The sequence below is a fragment of the Cololabis saira genome, chromosome 20 (assembly GCF_033807715.1).
Source record: "Cololabis saira isolate AMF1-May2022 chromosome 20, fColSai1.1, whole genome shotgun sequence".
NCBI classification, from domain to species: domain Eukaryota; kingdom Metazoa; phylum Chordata; class Actinopteri; order Beloniformes; family Belonidae; genus Cololabis; species Cololabis saira.
The window spans coordinates 25,406,377-25,430,142 of record NC_084606.1 but is presented as its reverse complement, the minus strand read 5'-3'; the positions used below and the strand labels follow the sequence as shown (position 1 = coordinate 25,430,142).

The following is a 23,766-nucleotide window of genomic DNA, read 5'->3' as shown; positions in this document are numbered from 1 at the left end:
GCCGAAAGACTGAGTGGCCGAAAGACTGAGTGGCAGAAAGACTGAGTGGCAGAAAGACTGAGTGGCAGAAAGACTGAGTGGCAGAAAGACTGAGTGGCAGAAAGACTGAGTGGCAGAAAGACTGAGTGGCAGAAAGACTGAGTGGCAGCGTAAACTTTCAGTTTGAGCAACTGGAAAACATCTAAAATGGGAAAGAGCTGTTGTGCGATCGACTGTACTCATAGATTTAGCAAGAAATCGGAGTTATCGTTTTACAGACTGCCAGTGAGGAAGTGGGGAAGTGATGTCAGTGCATACCCTCTATATACATTATTTTTTTTTAATTTTTTTTAATGTCTGGTTTTTTGGGTTATTTTTCTTGTTTTTGTTTCTCTTTTCTGTTTGACTGTATGGTCCTGTTATAATGATACAAAACTACTAAAAAGACTGATCAAAATAAAGGTTACAGCTCGTCGTGTAAGGCCGTTCCCTCGACGTGCTCCAGAGCTCCTATGAGCAGCAGGGCTCCACTGGCGTTGTCCCTGACACAGATCACGAACGGGTGATCGGCGTAAAACACCTTGGGCCTTTCCGCGACCTCCTCCTCCTCCGGTTCTGCGTCCTGTGTCCCTGCGCGAGCGGCCAGCTCCAGGGACGTCCACTGGAGGACGCCACGAGGTGAAGGGCCCCCTCGCTCCCGTCCCACACCCTGGAGAAGTCGGCCACCGCCTGGTCCCAGGCATCGGTCAAGCCCAGAGCAGACAACTGCTCCTGGATGGGGAAGACAACAAGCGGAGGAATTAATGCACTTCCTCGGGCCGGTTCTCTTAAATCCCGAGGCCATCCAGCTCAAGCGTATGCAAACAAGCAGCTGTCAGAACGCTGATAAATTATGCAACTCCAAAAAGACCAGGCGGGAGGAGGAGAATATTTTAAAATTTCACGATGCTGTGACTTTCAGAGGCGAAGACATGCATCGCACCTTCTGAACTTTGCCACGTGATTAACTTGAACTGAACACATCCTCCAAACTCATGAGCAAGTACTTAAAAAGTTGTTTTTTTTCAAACCATACAATATATATACTTTGTAATCCAAGAAATTTGAGACAGGAAAGAGGCTGACAGTTGCCCTTGTTGTGAGCTGGCAGAACAAAGTAGGCGACAGGCAGAGAGGAGACGGAAGGAGGAAGCAGAGGATGAATAATTTAAGACTGATGCCCCGTGACCCGAGCACCTTCTTTGTTTTGCCTCTGATATGAATTCCAGAGAAAGTCGTCGTCATGACAGGTAGTTTATCCTCCCATGGCAGAGGGCCACTCACAGTGACAGGCTTCTCCAGAGGCCACATGAGAGCATGTGTGGGTGTAGGGACGAGCATGTGTGCACCCGGCTCACGGCTACGACGCCGAGGGGACGTGAGTGCTGGACAACATGATTTTCTGGCATTGTTTGAACTTCGTCTAAAAACCAAACTGTTTTGGAAATAATATATTTTAGCGGCAGACGAGGGTGTAAATTATTGGAATGGGTCGTTTGGGTAAATATTGCGTGGGTGCTGCCCTAGTTACGTGTATTTGTGCTTAGAGCTTAAAACCATATGCTAATAGTAATTATTTATACAGTCGTGCAAAAGTTAGTACCCTGGAGTTTAATCCCATGTATTTATGGGTGAAAACACGAGACTCATGTGATTGTTGTGGGTCTAAGTATTTCACAAATACAACATCAAATGAACAGCAACATCTAACTTTTTCATGGTGTCATTATGTATTTATCGTGTGGTAAATATTAAATACACCCCACAATTCATTGCTTTGTAGATCCACATGTAAGAGCTTTTAGATCCGACACATGCCTCTAGAATACAACCACGTGAAGAGGAGTTCATGTTCAACCCAACGACTGCAAAGAGTCCAGGTCGTCCTAAATCATCACCACACCTCCACCATGCTTGACAGTGGGTTTTGTTTTCACCAGACATGGTGCCGGGAATTTAAGTCAAACCACCTTAATTAGGTCTGGGGTTTGTTCAGATACAGTTTAGCATACCTCAGTAGAGCTTTCATGTTTATTTCATACAAGAGTCTTTCTCCTGAAAACCTACCAATCAAACTTTAATTGTTTAGCCTTTTTCTAACGTGACATCTTGAACTTTAGCACTTTACACACTCAGTTAGGCCTCTCCGGGGTTTTTGCGTGCCTCTCTGAAAACTGCAGCATCTTGTTGTTGTTTTTGTGTGTTAAAACACACGGATCATACAGAGCAACCTCCAGCATATGATTAATTACCATCATTTGGAAAAACCTTTAGAAGCAGATATATAGTATATGCACTTTGACCTTGCAGCTGGTGCTAGTTTGTGTGTTTGTGTATGTTTGTGTGTAGGTGTGTGTGAAAGTGAATGTGTCCTTCACCATTAAAATATTGCCACCTTCCTCAGGGGGTGATGACTATATATTAATAGATATAAAATGTAAATTAAGTTACATGCAGTTACCCTGTAATTCCTTTCGGCGCAGTGAGGTTTACTTAGTATTGTCCGGGTTTTGTTTTTATTTTTGTGAAATAAATATCACCACAGTGAAAAACTAAGTTACTTTGCCCTTCGTCAGGTAATTTATACTTCAATTGGAGTATTTCAATATGTTTTCATACCAAAAAATAAGATCAAAAGAAGTCCACAGTAACATTTTCATGACCATGCGAGAAAAAGAAAGTAGATCCTGTCTAGACAGGGAAGAGATATAGAAATATGCAGATGTAGGCATCATACAAAGCCCATCCTTCACAAAAAACACATGCCACCTCCTGTGCTAATGCACTTCTACTGTATTCATCCATTATTCCTCTACTTTTCTACTTTTCTCTTTCTTCTCGCCCATTACCACTACATCACTGCCTTCCTCTACTACTCTGCCACTTCCCTGGCATCCTCATCCCTCATCTAGCCCATGTGCCTCTACTTTATCCTAATCTGTTCCTAACTCAGACTTTCTTCTCCCAGGCTCATTTTTCTTCAGAACACCTGCCACGACGCAGCCGTGGAGTGCTCTCGCTCGTTTTCTCGTCGTCTCCGTTTGGAGATGTCCTACCGGTTAAAGCCCAGGCCTCAGCCTGACTGAACTGCGGCAGAAGGACTGTAGGCGAGCTGTGCATAAACAAATCACCTCAAACCTCAATGAACTGTAAAGAAGAATAGGCCACACTTTCTCCACACCGATGTGAGAGACTGATAACATGGTTCTACTGAACCATCTGTCGTACGTAGTGTTATTTTTCCCACATGCTGCTTTTACATTTTGTTAAAAGAGATATGCCACCCACACCGAACCTTTAAAGTTCTTGACAGTTTCCTGAAGTCTCAATAAAATGTTCTCTGGTAAAATACTGTGTCCTCACACCTCTGCAACTGATATTTTAGGAGGCAGAGTCGGATAATCTGCTGGCAAAAGTAATACAAAATACAAAAGACAGACCCTTTAAATGAATAATAATATAGCATAATATTTCCTTCGTTGCGTATCCAGGCATTACTGACTTCAAGACCTGGTGAGGACCAAATTACTAATTCATTGCATCCTTCAGATGATGCTTTGCTTTGCTTATACTGTTCAGCTCACAAGGTCAAAAGATGTATAAATTAATAAAAAATTTATTAAAAAAGGTTAATTGTTTTTGATGCAATGAAGAGTAAAATTCAGGGGTTACATGATGGGAAACAGGCAAAGGATGTAAGAAGATCCCCGCAGAGGTATTGCACTGAATTACATGGGGAAACAAACCTCTGGGAGGTGCTCTTTGGCTGCCCTTTTCTCTTTGGCGCACCACATGAATCTTAGATGGAACGGCACTTGGAGGACTGCTGATGTCTCGCACACTGAATCCACAAGCTATTTGTCAGCGAGCGAGAGCCACAGGCATTTTCAGCTGGTGGTTTCGGCTTTTTGTGTGTGTTGGGTTTACTTGGCCTGCAGCGGTGTGAAGGCTAACCAGGCCTGAAGAAACATGGCATCAACCCTCAGGCATGCAGCACTCAGCATCACATTATTTCACCTTGATGGTCCAGCAAACTAAGTAGCTTTTTGCGTGCACCTGTGGGGTTTGTTGAGAGGACAGGACGTGGCGGCCAGGATATGATATAGCGCCATCTGTGAGGAGTCATTGCAGCTTTAAAGAAAAAAAAAAGGTAGAGCACATTTTAATAATGGCAATTGAAAGGAAAAAAAGGATGAGAGGAGAGGAATAAATCAAACAGTGTCAGCTGCTAGGTAGTGCCCTTTTTAACTGTTGAATACTAATCACGTCATCTGAACTGGGAAGAGACCTGAAGAGCAAAATCTAAAAATTATTACACTCCTCACATGGATAGACGAGTGAGACACATCAACAGTGACTATGATGAGGGAGAACTGGGAGGCTGGATATCCAAATTAAAAGAAAAGAAAGGAAAAAAAAGCCTTGTTATTTTGTGCCTAATACCTAATTTAATGCTACTTCTGATTGTTTTTCTAATGACTTTTGTGATGTTTTCTATCAACAAACTGCATATTGCATTCACAGTCCCTGGAACAACGATGGAGCCCGTGAACGTGTCCCAAGGGTACAATTAAATATTTCCATGTTAATCCTGCAAGAACTCCAACTCTCGAGTCCTTGCACAAATTAGAAATTGATATCAATCAAAAGCAAAATCCCGTCTTTAACATTTGCTACAATTATTGGAGGATAAGGAAAACAAAAGAGAAAAATAACATTTCATTTGTGGCAAATAAGGAAGCAACAGATAAAGAGAGAAACACAGAAAGAGCCAGAGAAAAGTGAGCTTTGAGGAAACGGGCAGAGGTGAGGATGAGCTCCGCGCAGCCAAAATGGGAACTGGATTACATCCAAACATCAAGCGAATATGATTTTTGAAACGTCCCTGAATATCTGTCGGTGAGGTTTTAATTAACTGCTTGGCAGGAATAAACTAGACAACATCATGTTAAAAAAGGTGGCAGCACATGTTGCACATGTAGGAAGGAACACAGTCACTCGCTTGAAACAAAGTTTACAGCAAGAAAACACAAATCTTGTCAAACATGAAGTGCAGAGGTCTGCATGTGCGTGTTTCGATTAAAGTGATGGTCCTCCCTTGATACCGCTCCGTATGAACTCCGCTTGTGATCAGTTACATGAGCGAAACGTCACCAGAACCACCTCAAGTGGGTTCAGGGAGGCATTTATTCAAAAAAATAAGATTTCTTTTTCTTCTTAAACTTTTACATTTCCCATGATTCTTGTCAAACGTCAGTCTTCAAATTAAGAACAAAAGCTGAGTGATGAAACACAGAAACCTTTAAAAAAGAAATCCCTCTGGACTGCAAGAGTGGAAGGGTGCTTCTATCAGTAATCAAATATTTGTTCAATAACATTTATTTTTCAACCAAAAAAATTAATCAAAATATTGATCATTTTATATTTCTCTGCACATCTTGTTACCCCATCAAACCCCTGTCTACAGGAATGTATTTATTCAGGAAACGAGAAAGCTTCCAGGACTAAAAGCCGAACCTGCCTCTGATGGAGCTGGTTTTCTCCCACAGTCGCCTCGTGCTTTATTCGTGAAGCTTCCATCGACCTGCTGCGTTCCCTAACTGGGTCACTTGTTATGAACCACATGAATTGTGGACTCGACTGGAATGAACCGGATTATGCACGGATTACAATAAACTCCAGTATAATTTGGATTAAATTGAATTATGTTTAACTTTGTAAACATGGAGTGATTTCTGTGTGAAGATGACTATGCTGGTGCAGAACAAGTAAAGTGAATTTAATGAAATAGAGACTGGAATTTTTACAATGATTTATTATGAAAATACTGTTTTCTCAGCTTGTTTTAAATGATGCTGGTCAGTGTTTTACAGTTTCCCTCCCTGCACGATGTAAACAGCCCTTTCCAGCTTTAAGTTTCCTCTTTCACTGCTCCATTCAATTATCGCGACAGCTTCTTGCAGTTTTTAGTGGCAGCTCAATTCCACTGACATCCCATAGTCATTTAAGTTACTCCTTTTTGTTCCTTTTCATATAAATAATCCAATTTCAAGCCATAAAATGTAGGGAATCATTTGAGCCTCTTCCAACACTCCTCTGCTAAACAGGCTCCTTACCCGGCCTCCTACCTGCGTGTTCCCGTCTTGCTGGCTGCAGAGCCTTCCAGACCAACGCACTCATCTGCCAGACTCCACCCTGTTGACTTCTGTGTCTTACACCTTCAACACAGCGGGTGTTTCTAAGTGCTCACGCTGCTACAATGTCACCAGAGATAAATCTCCAAATTTTCCACCGGAGGAAGCGTTGCTATGTTCATACTTTAACAAACAGTGGACGTGATGCGGTCTGGCGGTAAAACCCTCTGGACCAGACAGACGTCAGATGTGAGGCTGCATTTTCCCACTCAACCATATTCATGCATTCGTTGTCTGTTGTTCACATTAACTTCCTCCTCAAATGCTGTGCAGTACTCCGTTCTTTCTGTTTCTAATTGTCAAACATTTATTTACATTAAGGGCACTATGAAAATGCACCAACAACAAAGCAGATGTCTCTCTTTCTGCTGGAAGAAGCAGCAGGAGATCTCAGAATTACAATATCTTGTGCAGGCTGTCCTTTTTGCATGTTAACCATAAAAACTAAAGAAAACAGTTCAGATAAAACCCAAGACTGACATTTCTTGCATTTCTAATACAAACTGTTTTTTTTTGTAACAATCCCACTCCCGTCCAGGTGGGGGCAGCATAACATGAGAAAGACCAGTGTGTCAGTCTCTGGTGTGAGATGCAATGAGGTGCACAGGTTCATGAGGGTAAATATAGATATGCACTTTGGTGTAATTAAAGGTTTTCAACAAAGAAAAACACTCTGAAACACCTTATTTCTGATACGCCCTCATTACTGTAATGTTTCCTCTCTGTCACCGGTCAAAAAAGCTGCCCATCCCAAATAATTACCTCTAAATCAAAAAAATCATTTGCAGAAAATTGCACCTTGACTGGCTTGGGAGACAACACACAAACCACCACTCGTGGCGTGTTTGAATACTGCATCCACCACCGCGAGCGAGCGCCAACTGACCCAGACTGGAACAAATTAGGTCCCATCGATCACGGCGCCTACATCAAGATTATAATCAGCCTGACCATCATAACAAACTAGGGGTGAAAATTGCCTTCCCACCAGTCCTATTGCACAGTTTACGCCTCGTGTTGCCTTTGGTTTACCAACAAGGCCCCTGAAATCATTCCTTTAAAAGGGACCTATTATGGCATCTAATACCTATTTTAAACAGGCCTTGAATGTCTTAAAAACAAGCTTTTGATTGTTTTTACTAAATAAATGAGAAATTCAGCCTCTGAGCCATGTCTTTATCTTCCCATTCTCTAACCTCATTCTCTATGAGGGATTCTGAGTGGGCGGGGAGGCTATGATAATGAGACACTGTGCTGATTGGCTGCCTGAATGACGCGATACACCGCTACAGAAAAAATGGCGGAAGCTCCGGCCCGCGGAGTTACCGTGTCCTAATAACTGCATGCGATGCGAGCAAGCGTCAGCGACAAAATCAATTCCTTTGCTTTATTTTCTATTGGACTGTCCTAACTGGCCGCGAGCGACGTAGCGCTGCGCAGTGCTGCGCGGCGCGCAGTTTTGAGCTGAACATTTGTCGGACGCCCTGCTTCTATTTTCTTCCTGTCACTCGCGTTAAAAGCCGGTTGAAAGCTCGTAGAAGCCACATCACACTGGACGGCTCATCCGGGCGGCTGTACAGACACTGCAGAATTTGGTTGCTTTCCTCCTTCTCTGAGTTGGCAGGCTGAGGGGAGACCACTTTATATATGTTAAAGCAAGAACAAACGTGTTTTTCATAATAAGTCCCCTTTAAGCTGCTGCCATGTTAAACAAACCCAGACGTGTTCTGCTTAATTCAGCGCTGCCTCCGACACGCTGCGTAGGCGGTTAGGCGCATGCCGTGACACTGGCATCATCGTCGGTCCATTTCATGGACACAGTTGATGCAAAGGAAGAAAAAAGCTGTTAGCTTCCTTGAAAGCAATGCCATCCCTTTTTATTGAGTCTCATCATCTTCACTCCTGCTGGTGTATTATTCACCTGGGCTTTTACCTCTTTTGCACATTCAACGCGTCTCATCGACATATACACGGGCAGCTGTTTATTCCACAAGGCCAATTCACCACAAACACAGATAGAGAGAAAGAAAAAGAAGAAAAAAAAGAAGCATTAGCTTTTAAGTGAGATGTTACGCGAGCGGCCATGAAACACATTTGATTAATTCATATGATGCGAGGATGGCATGTGGCGGCGGTGAAACAGCTGCCCCTCAACGCTGCACACCGCCGAGTGTGCTCTTGTAAATATTTGATGACCTTTTGACCTCATTAGCTGTGATTGAGTGAGCTCTGTGGTGCGCCCTCATCTGTCTTAGTCACCAACTGGAGAGACAGCCAGCGCAGAGCCGAGCCTGGCCATTAGTGTGTGTGTGTGTGTGTGTGTGTGTGTGTGTGTGTGTGTGTGTGGCCTGGTCAGTGTGTGTGTGTGTGGTTCATCTGTGACCTCTGGACCAGGCTTGTTAAGAGGACTCTCCGTTTCTGGAAACAGCGCCCACCACAATGTGTCCTTCGGAGGAAAACATCACAAATTGGGCGACGCAGTAAAAAAACAAAAAAAAAGAAAAAACAAGAGAGAGAGAGAGAAAGCCAAATTCAGAATCTATTTATAGGTCTTCGTTACGCTCTCCACCTTGTCCCCAGGCATTCATTGACCCTCCTGGTCCTCCTCAACCTCTCCTGCTCACTTGCCTCCTGAATGTCACTTCTATTTAGGTCAACAGAGCTGAGGTGCACTCGCTCGGTGGAAGTGTGCGAGTGGCACATGTGAGACCTACAGAAAAAAAGAGCAGAGGATTCAGATCTCTGGGACCGACGCGACGGAGAGGAGAGAGGAGACGGGTCCACTTGGATGTGACAAACAAAGGAAGATTTTACTCGTTATCATTTGGCCTGCAATCATGTGTTTGTCCAGATGCCCCCCCCCCCGATCTAAAGGGACCACGTCCACCCGACGTCCCGACTGACAGGCAGACGGGTAAACAGCATTAATGTACGCTGATGAGCAATTATTTGCCCGACCCAATTGAAAAAATGATCATCAGAGAAGACATGGCTGCACAAATGAGAGCGGAGTGGGCTGAGGGTTTGCTGGGGCCGTTAGTGCTCTTATCCCGAGACCTCAACCGTACTTCTTGAGGGAAGAAACAGAGTTTGACAGCTCGCCATGAATCAGACAAAAGAAAAAAAAAGAAAAAGAAAGTGAAGCTTTCTTTCCCGGCTCTTTGGTTACATAAAAGGGACCACTGTACTTCATGTTTTAACTATTTACAAGAGTCAGAGTTATTCTCATTCAGCCGGGTAAACCTCCGTGCAGAACAAAAGAGGATTTGTGCCACAGCGTGTTTTCTGCCCCTTCGCAGGCGAAGCCGCCACCGTGTCGAAAGGAGTTGTCTGCAGCTTCAGTACTAGATTACAGCCTCCTCCCAAGAGGGCCCTGACAATGCTAATGTCAGAAGCTGCTTCTTCAGGCCGCGGCGAGCAGCATCGCGTGGCAGCACCGTTCTGCAGAGATGTTTGTCAAACCTGCGAGAGGGCAGGGTGGGCTTCCTCCCTCCGTGATGACGTTACAACACGTATGAAGAAGGCAGGGTAGTAAATCCCAGCGAGCTCTGAGCCCAGGAGGAATGAGCTTTACTGGCATGTCCTCTGTATCTGTCAGGCCCAACTAACCTCTAAATCCTCCCTTTCTGCTTACTGTGTGCTTCTAGTTCGCCTGCAACCATCCAGCAGCCTCTCTGGCGGCTTCAGACGCAGATCTAGCACATGAAGACCAGGGGTTTCCTTTCATTAGCTTGAACTGAGAAAAACAGACCTCAATGCAAGCCAGGAAAGTGTTGGTCTGGGAGGTAACATATACAGATGTTTGTGATTGACACTTCCTCATAGACGCTGATGGCGCTGGATTTTAGAGCCTGATGCTGATACAGATTCAGCATAAACTATTCAAGTGTGAATGCTCATCATGAGATGAAACCATTTCTAAACCCTTTTCTATTAAATCTCTTCATCAAAAATGTAAATTCCTGTATTATACATGTGTGTATATATATGTATATATATATATATATATGAAGAAAATACGACATTAATTTAATTTCTGTCTCTTCTGCTTAAGCTATTATTAAAGGGTATGCTTCATAATTATTTAATCATGCACCTTGGCAACAAATTTATTTATTTTCCTTTTTATCTTTTGTAATTATATTTCTCTTTGTGATTGCTGACATACAGTAAGTAACATCAGCTGGAGCTTTCAGTTTAAACATACTTACTTATTGATACGGGGCGCAGGCATGTGGCTCGGGAAGCCAACGGAAACACGTATGTCAATCAAAGCTGCATTCGTTGAAACATCTCCAGAGCTGCCGGCCGACGTTTACAGCAGAATATACCGTTCAACATGTTTAGCCGCCGCTAGGTTCGTACCAACAGCTGGTTGCTTCCCTGAGCGCGGTATCATGACGATTACGGATGAGGAAGTGGTAGTGGCTACCCATTGGCTGAATCGACTGTCAATCCATCATATTAGGAATAAATGTATAGCTTTATATAAACTCTCCTGGCATGATACAAATAAATTCACCTCCGTCAGAGTTTTCATGGGTATGATACCAAACAACTGAGAACAAAACAGTTTTTTAAAACAGCTGTAAATATTTTTATCTGTAAATTAGATGGTAGCTGCTTCAGTGAAGGCTAAGAGTCTGTTCACACCTGGGATGAACATGCGTCCTGAGTGATTGGATCATACTGTAAGTGCAAGGAGGTAAATTCAGGTGTGAGCAGATTCTGAGTGGGTTCAGATCACAATGAAGGGGTGTCTGACACTGCAGGCTATGTTTTTATAAACAGTGTGAACGTGTCACCATGAAGGACCGCTGATTCACGTGACGTGCCTCTGCACAGACAGCAGCCACCTCCAGGATGTCTTCTTGCCCCTCTCATTTCCAGAACAAGAGAAGTCTAAGAAACTAAAGCGTGGTGGCCGAACTCATAGGATGTATAACATACTGAGCACATCTCAATGGAAAAAATAGGACTTGCTCCAATTTTGAGCAAACCACGCATATTTTTACTCCTCAGAATGACTATTTTCATGTTACGTTACAGAAACGTACCTGAATCACGAGAGCAGTCAAGGACTGCTGACCTGGTCCAGAGACTAAAAGCTGCAGTCTTTAGTAAACAGACGTGTGCCGACACTGTAACACCACAAATCAGCTCATTTTCTGCCTTTTTCTTCCTAGTGGAACTCTTTACAAGATTAGGTGGAAAAATGAGACAGAAATTGCAAAAAATTAATTTATGTCTGACAAATGATATAATTGAGGTTATCATTAATCTTCTTACACAACCATCAGTGATCCAGAGGTCAGAGGTCGACCAGGGTGGAAGTGGGGGGGCACTTTAATGCCAGGTGTGATCAGAGGTACTTAAAGCTGTCAACGTGCGACCATGTCACCCAGACTGTATCATAATAATGAAGTCTGAAGACATGCAAGTCTGCTGAGGTGAGAACAATCCCCCCTCTGTGAAATGTGAGGGCTGCAGCAGCGGCTGCACGGCAGCCAAACCAGGACTGCAGCACCCGTAAATATCACACATTTCAGGTTTGGGGTACGCTACGCATCCTCTGAAGCCAGCATAAATACCAAAATCTGAATTATTTATTACACTTGTTTTCTTGCAGTTGAATAAAGTCTTTAAGTCGCTGAGACGGGAGATATTTTCCATCGCGCCAGCCTGGCTAACACCACTAAAGATGCGTAACGCAGCTCAGATGACTTAATCACCCTCAGGAATATTATTTGTTTGAGCTATTTTGCATTCGCCTCTACCTATGATACTAAGTGGGTTAGGGTTACAGCTGACTGAACAATGGAGGCGTGTGAGAGAAAAACAAGTTACTTACAGTACACCTCTCTCGCGCGACTATAACAGCAATTAAACTGAATGTTTTGACTCCGTGCAACTCACACCACACAGAAAAGCCTATATTGCTCTAACTCTAACGAATGTAACACGTACAAAGGCCTAAAATTGAGTGGATCCAAGTCCATATTAGTTACGAGTTCTGAAGCCATGACTTTACACGGCGTCTCCAGCAGCGGGATACTCTCATACGTAACCAGGCACTAGTGTCAGTCTTCGCCCCTTCTGCACATACGCTGACCTTTTCAAAAACATGCTCTTCCACCAGCCAACAACACTCAAAGCTCGCGGTCAGCAGCTCGACACGGCCTCCTCGTTGAACTGGAGGGACCTGAAAAAACGCCACTCACTCACATTAGCATCCGCTCCTACTGGAGTCTGCCACTTCCTCCCATCTCTGGACTCAACCAGCTACTAGAGCTGCCCGATTGGGAATACAAATTAATAATCGCAGTTATTTATCCACTGACTTTGAAAAGATGTTGTATTAATCTAACTTAAAAGCAAAAAAAAAGTCTACCTAGCTGTGAAGTCTGGCTAAAATTTCAGATTATTTCTTTAATTGTCCGGGAGCCACAACTGAAATCCTGATGAAAGTTGGATTAATTGCACAGCAGCAACCAGCTCCCCGCTCCATGACCAGCAGGTCTGACGCATCAACTCCATTCTCCTGCAAGAGAAAGTCTGCGGTGGGCTGTTTGAGGTTATAGTTGTCCTCCGAGGAGGGAAAGGAGTGGGAAAGAGTGACATTTAGGTTGTCCTGAGTCTGCAGAGGGCTAACGGGGGTAAACCAGGCTACTGCAGCAGTTCCTGAGACACGTGGACGACATAATGAAAGGTTCAGACCGGAAACCAGACAAAGGGCACAGAAGGCACATAGTACCAAGAAGAGGCGGGGGGAGAAGACGAATAAATGACAATAGAGAAGCAGGATACAACATGGAGACGGAGCAGCAATGAACAAGGACAAAGAGAGATGTCCCGATCAAGCCAAGTGAGGAGGAAACGCAGAGACATGGAGCTACAAAAAGGAAAAGATGAGTAGAGTAGATGAAAAACGAGTAGATGTGAGGAAGACGAGAGTCAGAACAGCAGAGAACAAAGATACACCCAAAAAAATAAAAAAGAGATTGAATTGCTCAACGATATGAGAATTTGCACGAAGGGAGCAGAAAGAGATGCAGTGCTTGGATGCGAGATATTAATGAAAAAACAAATCAAATCCGAGGCAGAACAGAATCCACTTTCTCAAACTTTAGTGCGGTATTAAAACCATGAGCACATTTATGTTATATACACACTAACAGGGTTACATCTGAACGCTGGGGTTTAAAGTGAAACTAATCTCCCTCCAGATGTGCATTTGAGCCCTGATTCATTCATCTCTGTCCCCGGCAACAAAGAGGAGTCCAGCGAAAGAACAAGGGCACTAAAGAGTGAAGATGAGTTGGAACTATTAATGAAAATAACTCTTGACTAAAAGGGGACCCTGGACACAGAAATGAGGGATTATCAGACAGTAAAAGGAGGAAGAAGAGGCCGTGTTTAACCTTGCAGATGGAAAACAAAAACAATCACTAACTTAACGGCTGTGTACTGGTTGAGCCGACATGTAGTACACAGTATGCAACATGCAAAAATATCTGCAGAGTAGGGCTGCAATGATTCCTCGAGTAACTTGATTACAAAAAATGGTGGAGGAATTTCCTCTGCCTCAAAGCCTTGTTTAAATAAAAAATTAATGTAAACAAAGCATGTGTCCCTCATAAAGCGGAAGAAGACGGCTCGGGACTGACAACAGTGACAATGAGAAAACGCAGCAAAGTGAAAGTAATGAGAGGAAGAGAAAGAAAATGTCGAAGGTGTGGGATTATTTCAAATTAAAAATAAATAAAACATATAGAAAAATAATAAAAAAAGGCCCTGGTCCACAGCCAAGTATTTCTGTTGAAATGTGTCGATTTAAAAGCAGTGTTTAAGAATATTTTTTACTTTTGATACTTAGAAATTTTTTTTTTTTTTTAAATGTTTCAGGAAATGGTAAGTTTAAAATAATTGTATTTATTTTTATTGGAAAATTTAACAAACAGTTTACTAGACAGTTTACTACTTTTATTGCCATAAAATAAACAAATTGGTTGTTTTTAAAGTAATCTGTCTTGTTTTCTATTGTAATAATTGGGCTTTAATAAAGCAAAAGTAAGTTTTATCCGATTACTCGATTAATCAATGGAATATTTCATAGAATAATCAATCACAAAATATTCGATAGCTGCAGCCGTAGTTCATAGTGTTGCTTTGGAGACATTTTCCAGGATGCAGCTGAGAATATGACTCAGATTCTGAATCCCATAATCAAACAGGCCCCCTCAGTGGAAGCCGGTCACAGCGGTTACGTAACCGCTGGCTGCTCTCCATACTTTGATGTACGCACAGTAAGTGGTTTTGGAAACAGCCCATGTCTTCAGCGGACAAGTTATTCACTCTGCGTACAAAACAGCCAAAGAAAGCAATTTGTACAGTTTGTAAGATAAAGAACCTGCGGCAGGAAGAACGGCCCACTTAAACCAGCGTCACTCCGTCTGTAATGAAGCTAACAAAGGCTAAGAGGTTAAAGATAAAGCCATCAGCCTGGAGCCTACGATTTATATATCCCTGATCGATTATGTTGCGTAATGCGGTTAATTGTAATTCCTAGGGAAGAATACCTGAACCCTGCTCTCCCATCAGAGCACTGACCTGCAGGCTGAGCGCGCTGCTGACGTTGGCCACGGGCATGGAGATGGCCACGCTGCTCACGGCGGCCCTCTGCAGCCACTTGGACAGCAGGTCCAGGGTCAGCAGCTTGTCCAAGCGGGCCAGATTTTCCACATGGAAGGGCAGCAGGAGCACCAGGCTGGCCTTGCCCCCCCACAGAGGTGCCTCCAGAACCTGCACCATATTCTCAACGTCTTCGTGGAAGCGGTACAAACCTGCAGGAGGAGACGGCAGAGGGCACGACTGTTCAGAGCCACTCCAGCTCCGGCTGCCTGAACAAACTACTCCAGCGGGGAGCAATAAAGCTCGTCTGGCTTCAGGAATAAAGAGGAAATTCAACCTGCTACAGGATGACAACGTATTACTGCAGCAAACTTTCTCCTGAACTGAATATGACAAGCAACAAAAAACAAACAATCCACCTCTCCAATATCTTTTAAAGCTTTCATAGAAAATTCATTCTGACTCGCCGCTGTTTGAAGAAATGATGTGAAATATGAAAAGCCTGCTAAATTAATCATAAGGTAAATAGCAGGATCGTGTACACGTGTTCAACCTTTCTCAGAGGCCTTTTCATTGCATTTATTTATTGACAGAAGTGGAACAGACTGCATTTGTTTTACCTGCTCTGTGCATCATCACCACTTTGGTGTACGTCTTCCCCAGGAAGGCCCGGCGGTCCACGCTGTCCTCGCTGAACTCTCTCTCCCACAGCCCTGGACACCCCAGGAAACATTTGAAAGTCAAATAGCCTGTCATGGGTAGTAATTAAAAACTTGAAAAGGTACAAAACAGAAAATTCAAGGCTAAGCAACGCCGCATCCATCAAACATGTACGGTCTGAGGTTTGACGTCTCACGAGCTCTTGAAACGAGGTAACTACAACCTCAGGTGGGTAATAATCCTTGAGATATTACATCACGCCATCAGTTACTGAACAAAAACTAAGTCCAACTACTGAGACAGTGTCTGAAAGACTAATGGCACTTTTCCACTAGTACCTACTCGGCTCAACTCAACTTGGCCTGGTTTCTTTTCCATAACAATTCAGCACCTGGAGCAGAAGTAGGAGGGTTGGAGCGAAGCTGCTGTGACGTATTTGATTGTGTGATCTAAACGAAGAAGACAACAACACTAAAGATGTAGAACCTGGAGGAGATGATAGATGTGCTGCTGGGTCTGTGACTTGTGTTTGATATCAAGTTAAAAATTGAGAGTGAGAGAAGCTTCAAGCGGCGACACTTTTTAATTTTTTTATTTTGTCTCGGCGCTGCTGAAAAGTCAGCTGGAGCCGCGAGCAGCTATGAAGAGACAGAGCTCCTGGTGGATCTGGTCGTTCCTTATCACCCGTCTAGATCCCTTTTTAATTCTCTCCTCAGCCACCAGGTTTATGAACATCTGCACCTCAGAGTTGGATCACCAAACAGACTTTTGCTGCCATTGCTGGTTGAATAAAATGAACAAGAAGCTGTCAGAGTCGCTCTTTCGCTGATGTCACATCCTGACTCAGACGTCTGACTCCAACCCCCCGACCAATCGGTGGCCTGTAGTGTGATGACATCAGATACAGCCGACTCAGCCGCTTAGAACCTCGGCAGAGTAGATACAGAAAAGTATCAACTCGGCATGTTAGACCCCTGGTTGAAAAGCACCAAACCAAGTGGGGGCGAGCCGAGCTGAGTAGGTACTAGTGGAAAAGTGCCATAATTATGTTGGATGTTAGAGGATGCATGGCAGCAAACACGTCACACCAACCGCCAAGCACGGTGGAGGAGGAGTCATGGTTTGGGCTCATTTTGGACAAGTACCAGTCATTGAGTTGAGCCTAGATTTGTCTGAATATTTAGGTTTTCTAGAGTCAAAGGTAAGTCAGGAGGGTCATCAACACACCAGCAAATGGTAGAAAAGGACTGTATTCAACACAAATGTTGGAACCTGAAGAGGATGATTAGTAAGGTAGGAAGCACCCCCCCCCCCCTTAATTTTGTCACATTATGCAAAACCTCAGAAGTGAAAGATGTACCTTCTTTTTCATGTGACAACAAAGGCCTCCGACATGAATCATAGATTATGTATCATCCATTAAAAAGTCGGCGCTGCTCCCGGAGCAGCAGAGTTCCAGCGCAGTACTGAGGCTGTTATATGGTCACGTCGAACCTTCCATTGTTCAACACGTCCCAGCGGTTCCCGCTAAACCCCTGACAGCTGTCAGTCCGAGGCGGGCTGAGAGCAGTGGAACGACCGTCTCGTGAGGTTATTATAACGCTCTCCAAGCACCTGGTTCACATAACACAGCGTTGGACTCTGAATGGAGGCGTGCAGGTCACCAAATAATGACTTGAACCCATTTCACTCTTTATGAATGCCACTTGAGGCTGCTTTTGCTTTTAACTAATGGCTGTTGGCGTTGCTTAATTGTTTGGAAAAAAAGACATGTTATTCATGACACAATGCTGCAGCGTTGAGAAGCTAAAAGAAATACGTCAAATGCCTCAGCTGGCGAAGTGAAAGTTTGGACACCTTTTAAAACCTTAAATACTTTATTTGAAAAAGACTTTTTGCTTTTGGAGTCATATTTGGGTCCTATTGATGATTATTGATCATGACAGATGAGGTGTCAACATCTGGATAAGGCAAAATGATATGCTACTTAAATACTTGTACTTATTTGACAGAAATGCCTCTAATATCATAAATCACAAAGACAGATAAATAAACTGAAATGTGCTAAAAACCTTGTGAGCTGTAATTATTATTATTAACCTTTATTTTACCAGGAAAATCCCTGTAAACAACCAACAACAATAACGCCAGGTCACAGTTTATGTTATCTCCTCCAGAAATAAAAGTTAGAAAATTATGATGCCTTAAATGCATTTTATCGTCATGTAAAATAAATAGTTTCCTACTTTGGATATATTGTTGGTGCAACTTTATGATGACACACTAACACACTGTGTCACAGTTTTTTTCTTATTTTTTTACCTCAGTATTTTATTCTATATATTATTGTATTGTATTGTATTGTATGACTACAAAATATCCCTTTAGGGATGAATAACGGCATCCATCTCTCCATCCATCCATCCATCCATCCATCCATCCATCCATCCATAGTAGCTGATACTGTGATAGATTAGATTAGATATTCAGATTAGATATTTCTTTATTCATCCCTCAGTAGGTAAATTCACATTGAGCAGCAGCAGTACACACAACACACACATGCATACACATACAGAGAAAAGGATAAAAAAAAGTAAAAAATATATATAGTATATACAGAAGAAGAAAAATAGTACAGTATGAGATATTATAAATACAGTGCAAAAAACAAATGGGTAGGATATGCATGAATGAGTACAGTGTAATTGTGCTGAATGAAGGATGGGGATGGTATTACACATGATATAATAAATAAATGATTGAGGTAAAAAATAGAAGGATATTGCACATCTTTGTTATTATTGTCCGTTTACTACTGTGAGCAGGCCTGATTGTAGAGTCTGTTAGCAGCGGGGAGGAAGGATGGCACATTGCACCCTTGCTGGGCTCCCTTTACGTTCCCCTCCCTCGCAGTGACCTCACCCCAAGCCTTACTCTCTAATTCGTTGTGGCTCGAATGGGGAGTTGCCCAGTGGCTCCAAATATTTAGCTGCGTCTCTGAGCTGTTCACATGTAACGACTGACTGCCAACAAATGACCATCAACTGCTCACCGAATTCCCTCCAAATCAGTCTGTGAGCCGCACTGGTGAATCAGGCAGCTTAACCGGGCCCCGCTCACCTGATGTACTTGTTTTTAACTCCATCCATCTTAACAACTTATCAACTCTGACACTTCCAGCTCTTCCCAGTGCCGCGTCTCCAAATCAGACAGGAAGTGGAAACTGGTCTCACAGCCACTTCTGACCCTAAGTCCTTTACCGATCCACCCGTTCCCCTTTCATTTACTCTGGTTGCTGTCACCCTCTTCTCCACCTCTCCACTTTACTTTTAGGGAGAACTGTCCAGCTGTTGCAGTCTCCCATCTATAATACCTGCAAAAGGTCTGTCTGATGCACCGACTGTGCACCACGCTACGCCACGATGTCACACATCCACACCGATAGAAGCTGCAGTGTGAATGCACAAGGCTGCATTTACACGTCAAGGCCTGACGTGGCGTACTGATGTTTGTCTGCATGGATGTGAGTCCTCTCAGATCGGTTTCAGGCCTCGTTCACATGTAGAAATAAATCAAACGCTGAAGTGAATCCGTGCAAACGGATGAGGTCTTCCCCGTTAATGCGTCTCGTACATCCTTGAAAAGGCGGCGGTGATGGACGACGTGAACGCAGCGGGACAGACTCTCCTTCATCTTCCCCTCCTTAAAAATATGAGTACATCCTTTTCTGACTTCCAAGAATGCGTCGGGAAGCAAGAGCGATAAAATCTCGCGCCGAGTCTTTCGCAACAAGAGTAACGAGGTGAACTCTGAGCGTCTACCGCAGTCGTTAACTTTACTGAACCGACTGACAACATATCAGCATAAATGTGACGGGCTGAGGAGGAGATAAATCCGTGGAAAAGGGAGCCATTGTTGATGAGTCTCCTCCACGTGACTGTGCACGTGTGAACGGGGGGACTAGCTTAGCAGGAAGCTGTTTAGGTCTGCTCTGCACATCCATAATCAATCCATTATTGGAGAATAAGAATTCACATTTACCAGAAATGATAAAGTGACACAGCTCTGAACTAGTGTTGTTGTTGTCAGCCTGTTTCAATTTTATTTTTAGTTTCGTCTTTGGGTCGAGCTATCATTTTAGTTTTTATTAGTTTTAGTCACGTTCATTCTCCTTTTAGTCGTGTCAAGTTTCAGTTGACTAAGTCTGAGCATTTTAGTTTTATTTTAGTCAGAATTGTCCAGGACCATTTTAGTCTAGTTTTAGTCAAAGATTGTATTTAGCCAAACCCATTTTATAATTCAAACAAGGTTATTATTATATTATTGTTACCTTATAGACTCAAGAATACATTCATTCCAAATACAGACTCTAATTTGAGTTTACAACATATTTATTTTTCCACATTTCTCCCCATCTTTTTCTTTTTCGATGACACATTTGGTTTTCTTTTCCATGGTAGAACATTTCGTCTCATCTCGTTTTGGTCAACGAAAATGAAGACACATTTTAGAGTTACATTTTAGGCTCGTTTTTATTCGTCCACGATATCACATTATATATTTAATTATCGTTATCGTCACATGACCATAACTTTTGTTGCGTCTCGTTTTCCTCAGGTGAAAAAGGTTATTTGGATATTTAGTCATAATTTTCGTTGAGGAAAGTTTACTCTGAACTCTGCAGACTTCGAGACTCAGCGTGCCCACCCCCAGATTCCTCGCCCCACAGCAGCGGTAGTTCTTGAGCTGTTATCAGACATTTCAAATCCAGGGACTCCTTTTCCTCCGTTGGATTATCTGGAGGAAGTTTGTCTCCTACTCTTTTCATAATATTGTTTTCTTCTTCTGTCATCGGTGATTCTCCAAAGCAAAACAAAGCCTGTAATTAATTAACCGTTGTGGACTGGAACTCCCGAGGCGGGCCTTTACACCCCGCCCCCCCACCCGTCCCTCTCCGCTACGTCTGCCAATCTCTTCCCCTCTCCCAGCACGCCACCCTCTACTTCTTTACTTTTCCAAGCTTTCGCTTTTTTATTTTCCCTGTATCCCTTTTACCCCACTTTTCTTCACCCCCCCTCCCATCCAGACTCTCCTTTTTCTGCTCTCTTTCAACGTCTCTGCACTACAAACATGTTCCACCACTGATTGGCCCTGACCTTCCTTTTCTTTCAAAGATGTGTAAAGCCCAGGGAAGGAGGAATGGCAAGAAGGAGCAGGGTTTTTTTAATTCTCCTTTTCAATAATTAACTAAAGGGAAGAAAAGTGAAACAAACAAAACAAGGGCAGTCGGAGCAGATCTGGCACAGTCTCAGAAGACAACACATTATCGCCAGCTACAACTACTTCAGCAGCATGAAATTTAAAAAAATAAATAAAGCGAATTAAAAGAAAGTTGCAACGAGACCAGAAGCGACTGGTACAAACGAGAAGCAAACTACCGGCTACTTCTGAACTGAATCAGAACTAAATTAATCCAATTTTCTGTAACCTCATTTGCACGGCGATCTTGGGAGAAATCTAATTTGTATATTTCCTCTGCAAAATAAATGAACCAACCAAGGAGGGTCGCTTCACAGAAAAACTAATTTCATAATAGAGTCAAAACGTCAGACAAAGAAAATTAATTAAGCGGCTTAACAAAGCATCGTCTATGGGAGGATGTTATTTTTGGACGGCTCGCCTGTTTCCAACGTGTTTTCTCTTCAGCTGCCTTCTTTGCACCTAATAAAGAGAATACCTGCGGGGGGGAAGCGGAAAGAATAGAGGCAGATCGGCAGAGATAAGGATGTGAACAGGAGATGGGGTAGATGAGAGCCGCGATAAACAACGACAAAGAGGGGGAGGGAGGAGAAAAAAACAGCAATGAATGCCACAAAAAGAGCAAGTGAGACAGAAGGATATATTTAACACATCATCTCTTCTGGAGACTGAAAGCAGAGATGAGATTCCACGTCAGCTGGCATACAAATGTTGATGGCGCTCGGAGGCAGCAGGAGATGGCAGATTACATTCCTGAAAAGTTACCATCAAAATGAAAACAAGTCACTTCTTTTATTCGTACTATAACGACGCCTGACAGGACAAGTACTTACAGAAGCAGAAAAGGAAGAGTTTTCCTTTAATGATCTCTTCATGCGGCAACAATAAACTTCTGCTGGAGATGAGATGGATGTGTTGTGGGGATGCAACTGTTAAGTCACAGATGGGGCTTCTGCCTGCGTTTGTACCAACATACTGACTACTTTGCACCACTGCAGCCCGACACAAAGAACAAAGCTGAGCCAAGCTGTGCCACTGCAGACTTGGAGTGCTCCGAGCACAGATGTTGGCCATGACACCCGGGGAGAAAGTCTGGACACTTGTTACTCAATTATTTAAGATGTCACGTCACCCCCTCCAATGGAAGATTAATAATCTCTCCGTGATGGACCCCAGAATCATCCTTTATGTGCTGCGTCCACCAGCTGGAGCCCCACACACTGACGTGCTCCCTGCTCACAGGTGGCCGTGCTGGCCGCGGGCTCGAGTGGCTCGGCTGGCTAAAAATGGCGCATGTGCAAGACGCACGCACGGTCTAGGAGCGCGGGAGTACAAGATGAACAGATGACATGGATCAAAATGACTGACTGGAGTCATTCTGGCTCCATGATGGGGCTACAAGTGCAGAGTGTTGCAGTCGTGCTGATCATAACGCGTCTTTGTTTCTCACTTACATGTGCCAGGGAGCTTTTTTTTTTTTTTAAAACGCTGATGTTTTATATATTTTTGTTTGGGATATTATGACACTTAAGGGATTTTCTTTCTTGCACATTTGGCTCTTCTAACATCCGTCATGCTGAGCTGCCATGAGAACAGGTAACACTCAGTTAACATCTAAATCCAGCTATTGGCAACAATCAATCCAAGGATTAAACTGGAGATTCAGAGAAATTCAAGTAAACATGCACAAGGAGACAATCGATTATTGATTGAGGTGCGTTCGACTCCGCGGCGCTAGGTGGTGCCACATGCACTTTCACGTTGGCGTTCTTCCGGTACATCTAGTAAGCAAGAGCGAAGGAATGAACAACCTGCAGGAATATGGACGCCAACGATGCAGCAGCTCTGTAAATGTCGTACATACTAAGCTGATCATGTTGCAGGGAAGATGCAGCAAAGTCGCCCTCTTTTTGTTCCGTTACCGTGTTGTTGTGATGCCGTGACTGTTGTTATTCCGCTCCCGCGGCTCGTCATTTCCTGAGGGGGGAGTCCCGGGGCGGTCAGTAGCTTGGCTAAGCGTGGGTTGGTATAAATGCTGAAATAACTCAGATTAGGACGTATTATCTGGCACTAAAAGCTCGATCCCAAGAGCTTCACTTCGATTCAACTACAGCCCGACCAAGGTGTAAACATGGCACTTAAAACTTCCATATCGGTCGGATTAAAGGAACAATTCCACTTTCTGTTAGTGCACTTAAACGTACTGACAGACAACACCCCATATCCAAATGGGTTGAACAAGAAGTGTTGAGCGTGTAGGGACGCAGCAAAAAAGAAGGCGAAGAGACAGTTATGGGGAACATAAGATCACAAGCAAATAAAAAGGAGCAACGATTACGCCTCGAAGAACACAGAGTTACAAAGCTTGGAAGAACAATCCTGACCACGTTACAGTGAAACAGCATCTATGCACCTTGGATATGGAAGCTGAGGGTCAGGATGCCAAGTCCCATGTCATTAACTGCTACGAAAAACACGCTGCAGTGGAAACAGAGCCATTTCTGCAGCTAGTGAGCCGAACCAGTGAGGCTTTCTTGGGCCCCACCTTAAAGGTCCGGCCACTAAGCTCCTGCCAATGAGGCTGGCTCTAGGGTCGAGCCCTGGTACCCCGTGTCCAGTCCCCCTCTGCATTGGTAGCCCCCACCAGGACCTAATGACCCAGACAGCAAAGCTCCTGAGATCAGTTGGGCACACAGACCCAAGGTTTGTGTTCGGTTTGTGTCTGACCCCTCAGTGTTTCACTATACTATTATTGTTTTCACTAACCTTTAAAGTGGACAGCATTTGCCAGGATGAGGGCTCCAGCTTTTGCCTTGATGTCTGCCTCCAGAGGAGCTCCGTCCACCCTTCGCCCATTGGTGCAGCTGTCTCAGGTCGGCCGTGGAGTCTCCTTCCCCGAGTGTCTGGTGCTGCAGCCCAAACCTGGTCTGGCTCTCCTTTACAAAGGCCGGGCTGACGGCCGGGACCTGCTTCGTGAACACTGCCGAGGAAGCGTGCAGGT

The 23,766-nt window shown here is 43.8% G+C and overlaps 1 protein-coding gene and 1 long non-coding RNA gene across 2 annotated transcripts in view; both read right to left on the bottom strand.

Moving 5' to 3' along the window:
* Nucleotides 1-23,766, bottom strand: part of LOC133420855 (uncharacterized) — a 211,858-nt gene that overhangs the window by 152,054 nt on the left and 36,038 nt on the right. The gene's annotated exons all lie outside the window — the stretch shown is intronic.
* The window catches only part of serpinh2 (serine (or cysteine) peptidase inhibitor, clade H, member 2), a 27,122-nt gene continuing 3,717 nt past the window's right edge, over nt 362-23,766 (bottom strand). Inside the window, 6 exon segments of the mRNA XM_061710414.1 lie at nt 362-654; nt 657-750; nt 14,823-15,055; nt 15,464-15,556; nt 23,532-23,608; nt 23,610-23,766. The exon segment at nt 23,610-23,766 is cut by the window's right edge and continues 392 nt beyond it. Of these exon segments, the coding sequence (XP_061566398.1) occupies nt 443-654; nt 657-750; nt 14,823-15,055; nt 15,464-15,556; nt 23,532-23,608; nt 23,610-23,766 (866 nt within the window). The 3' untranslated portion in view covers nt 362-442.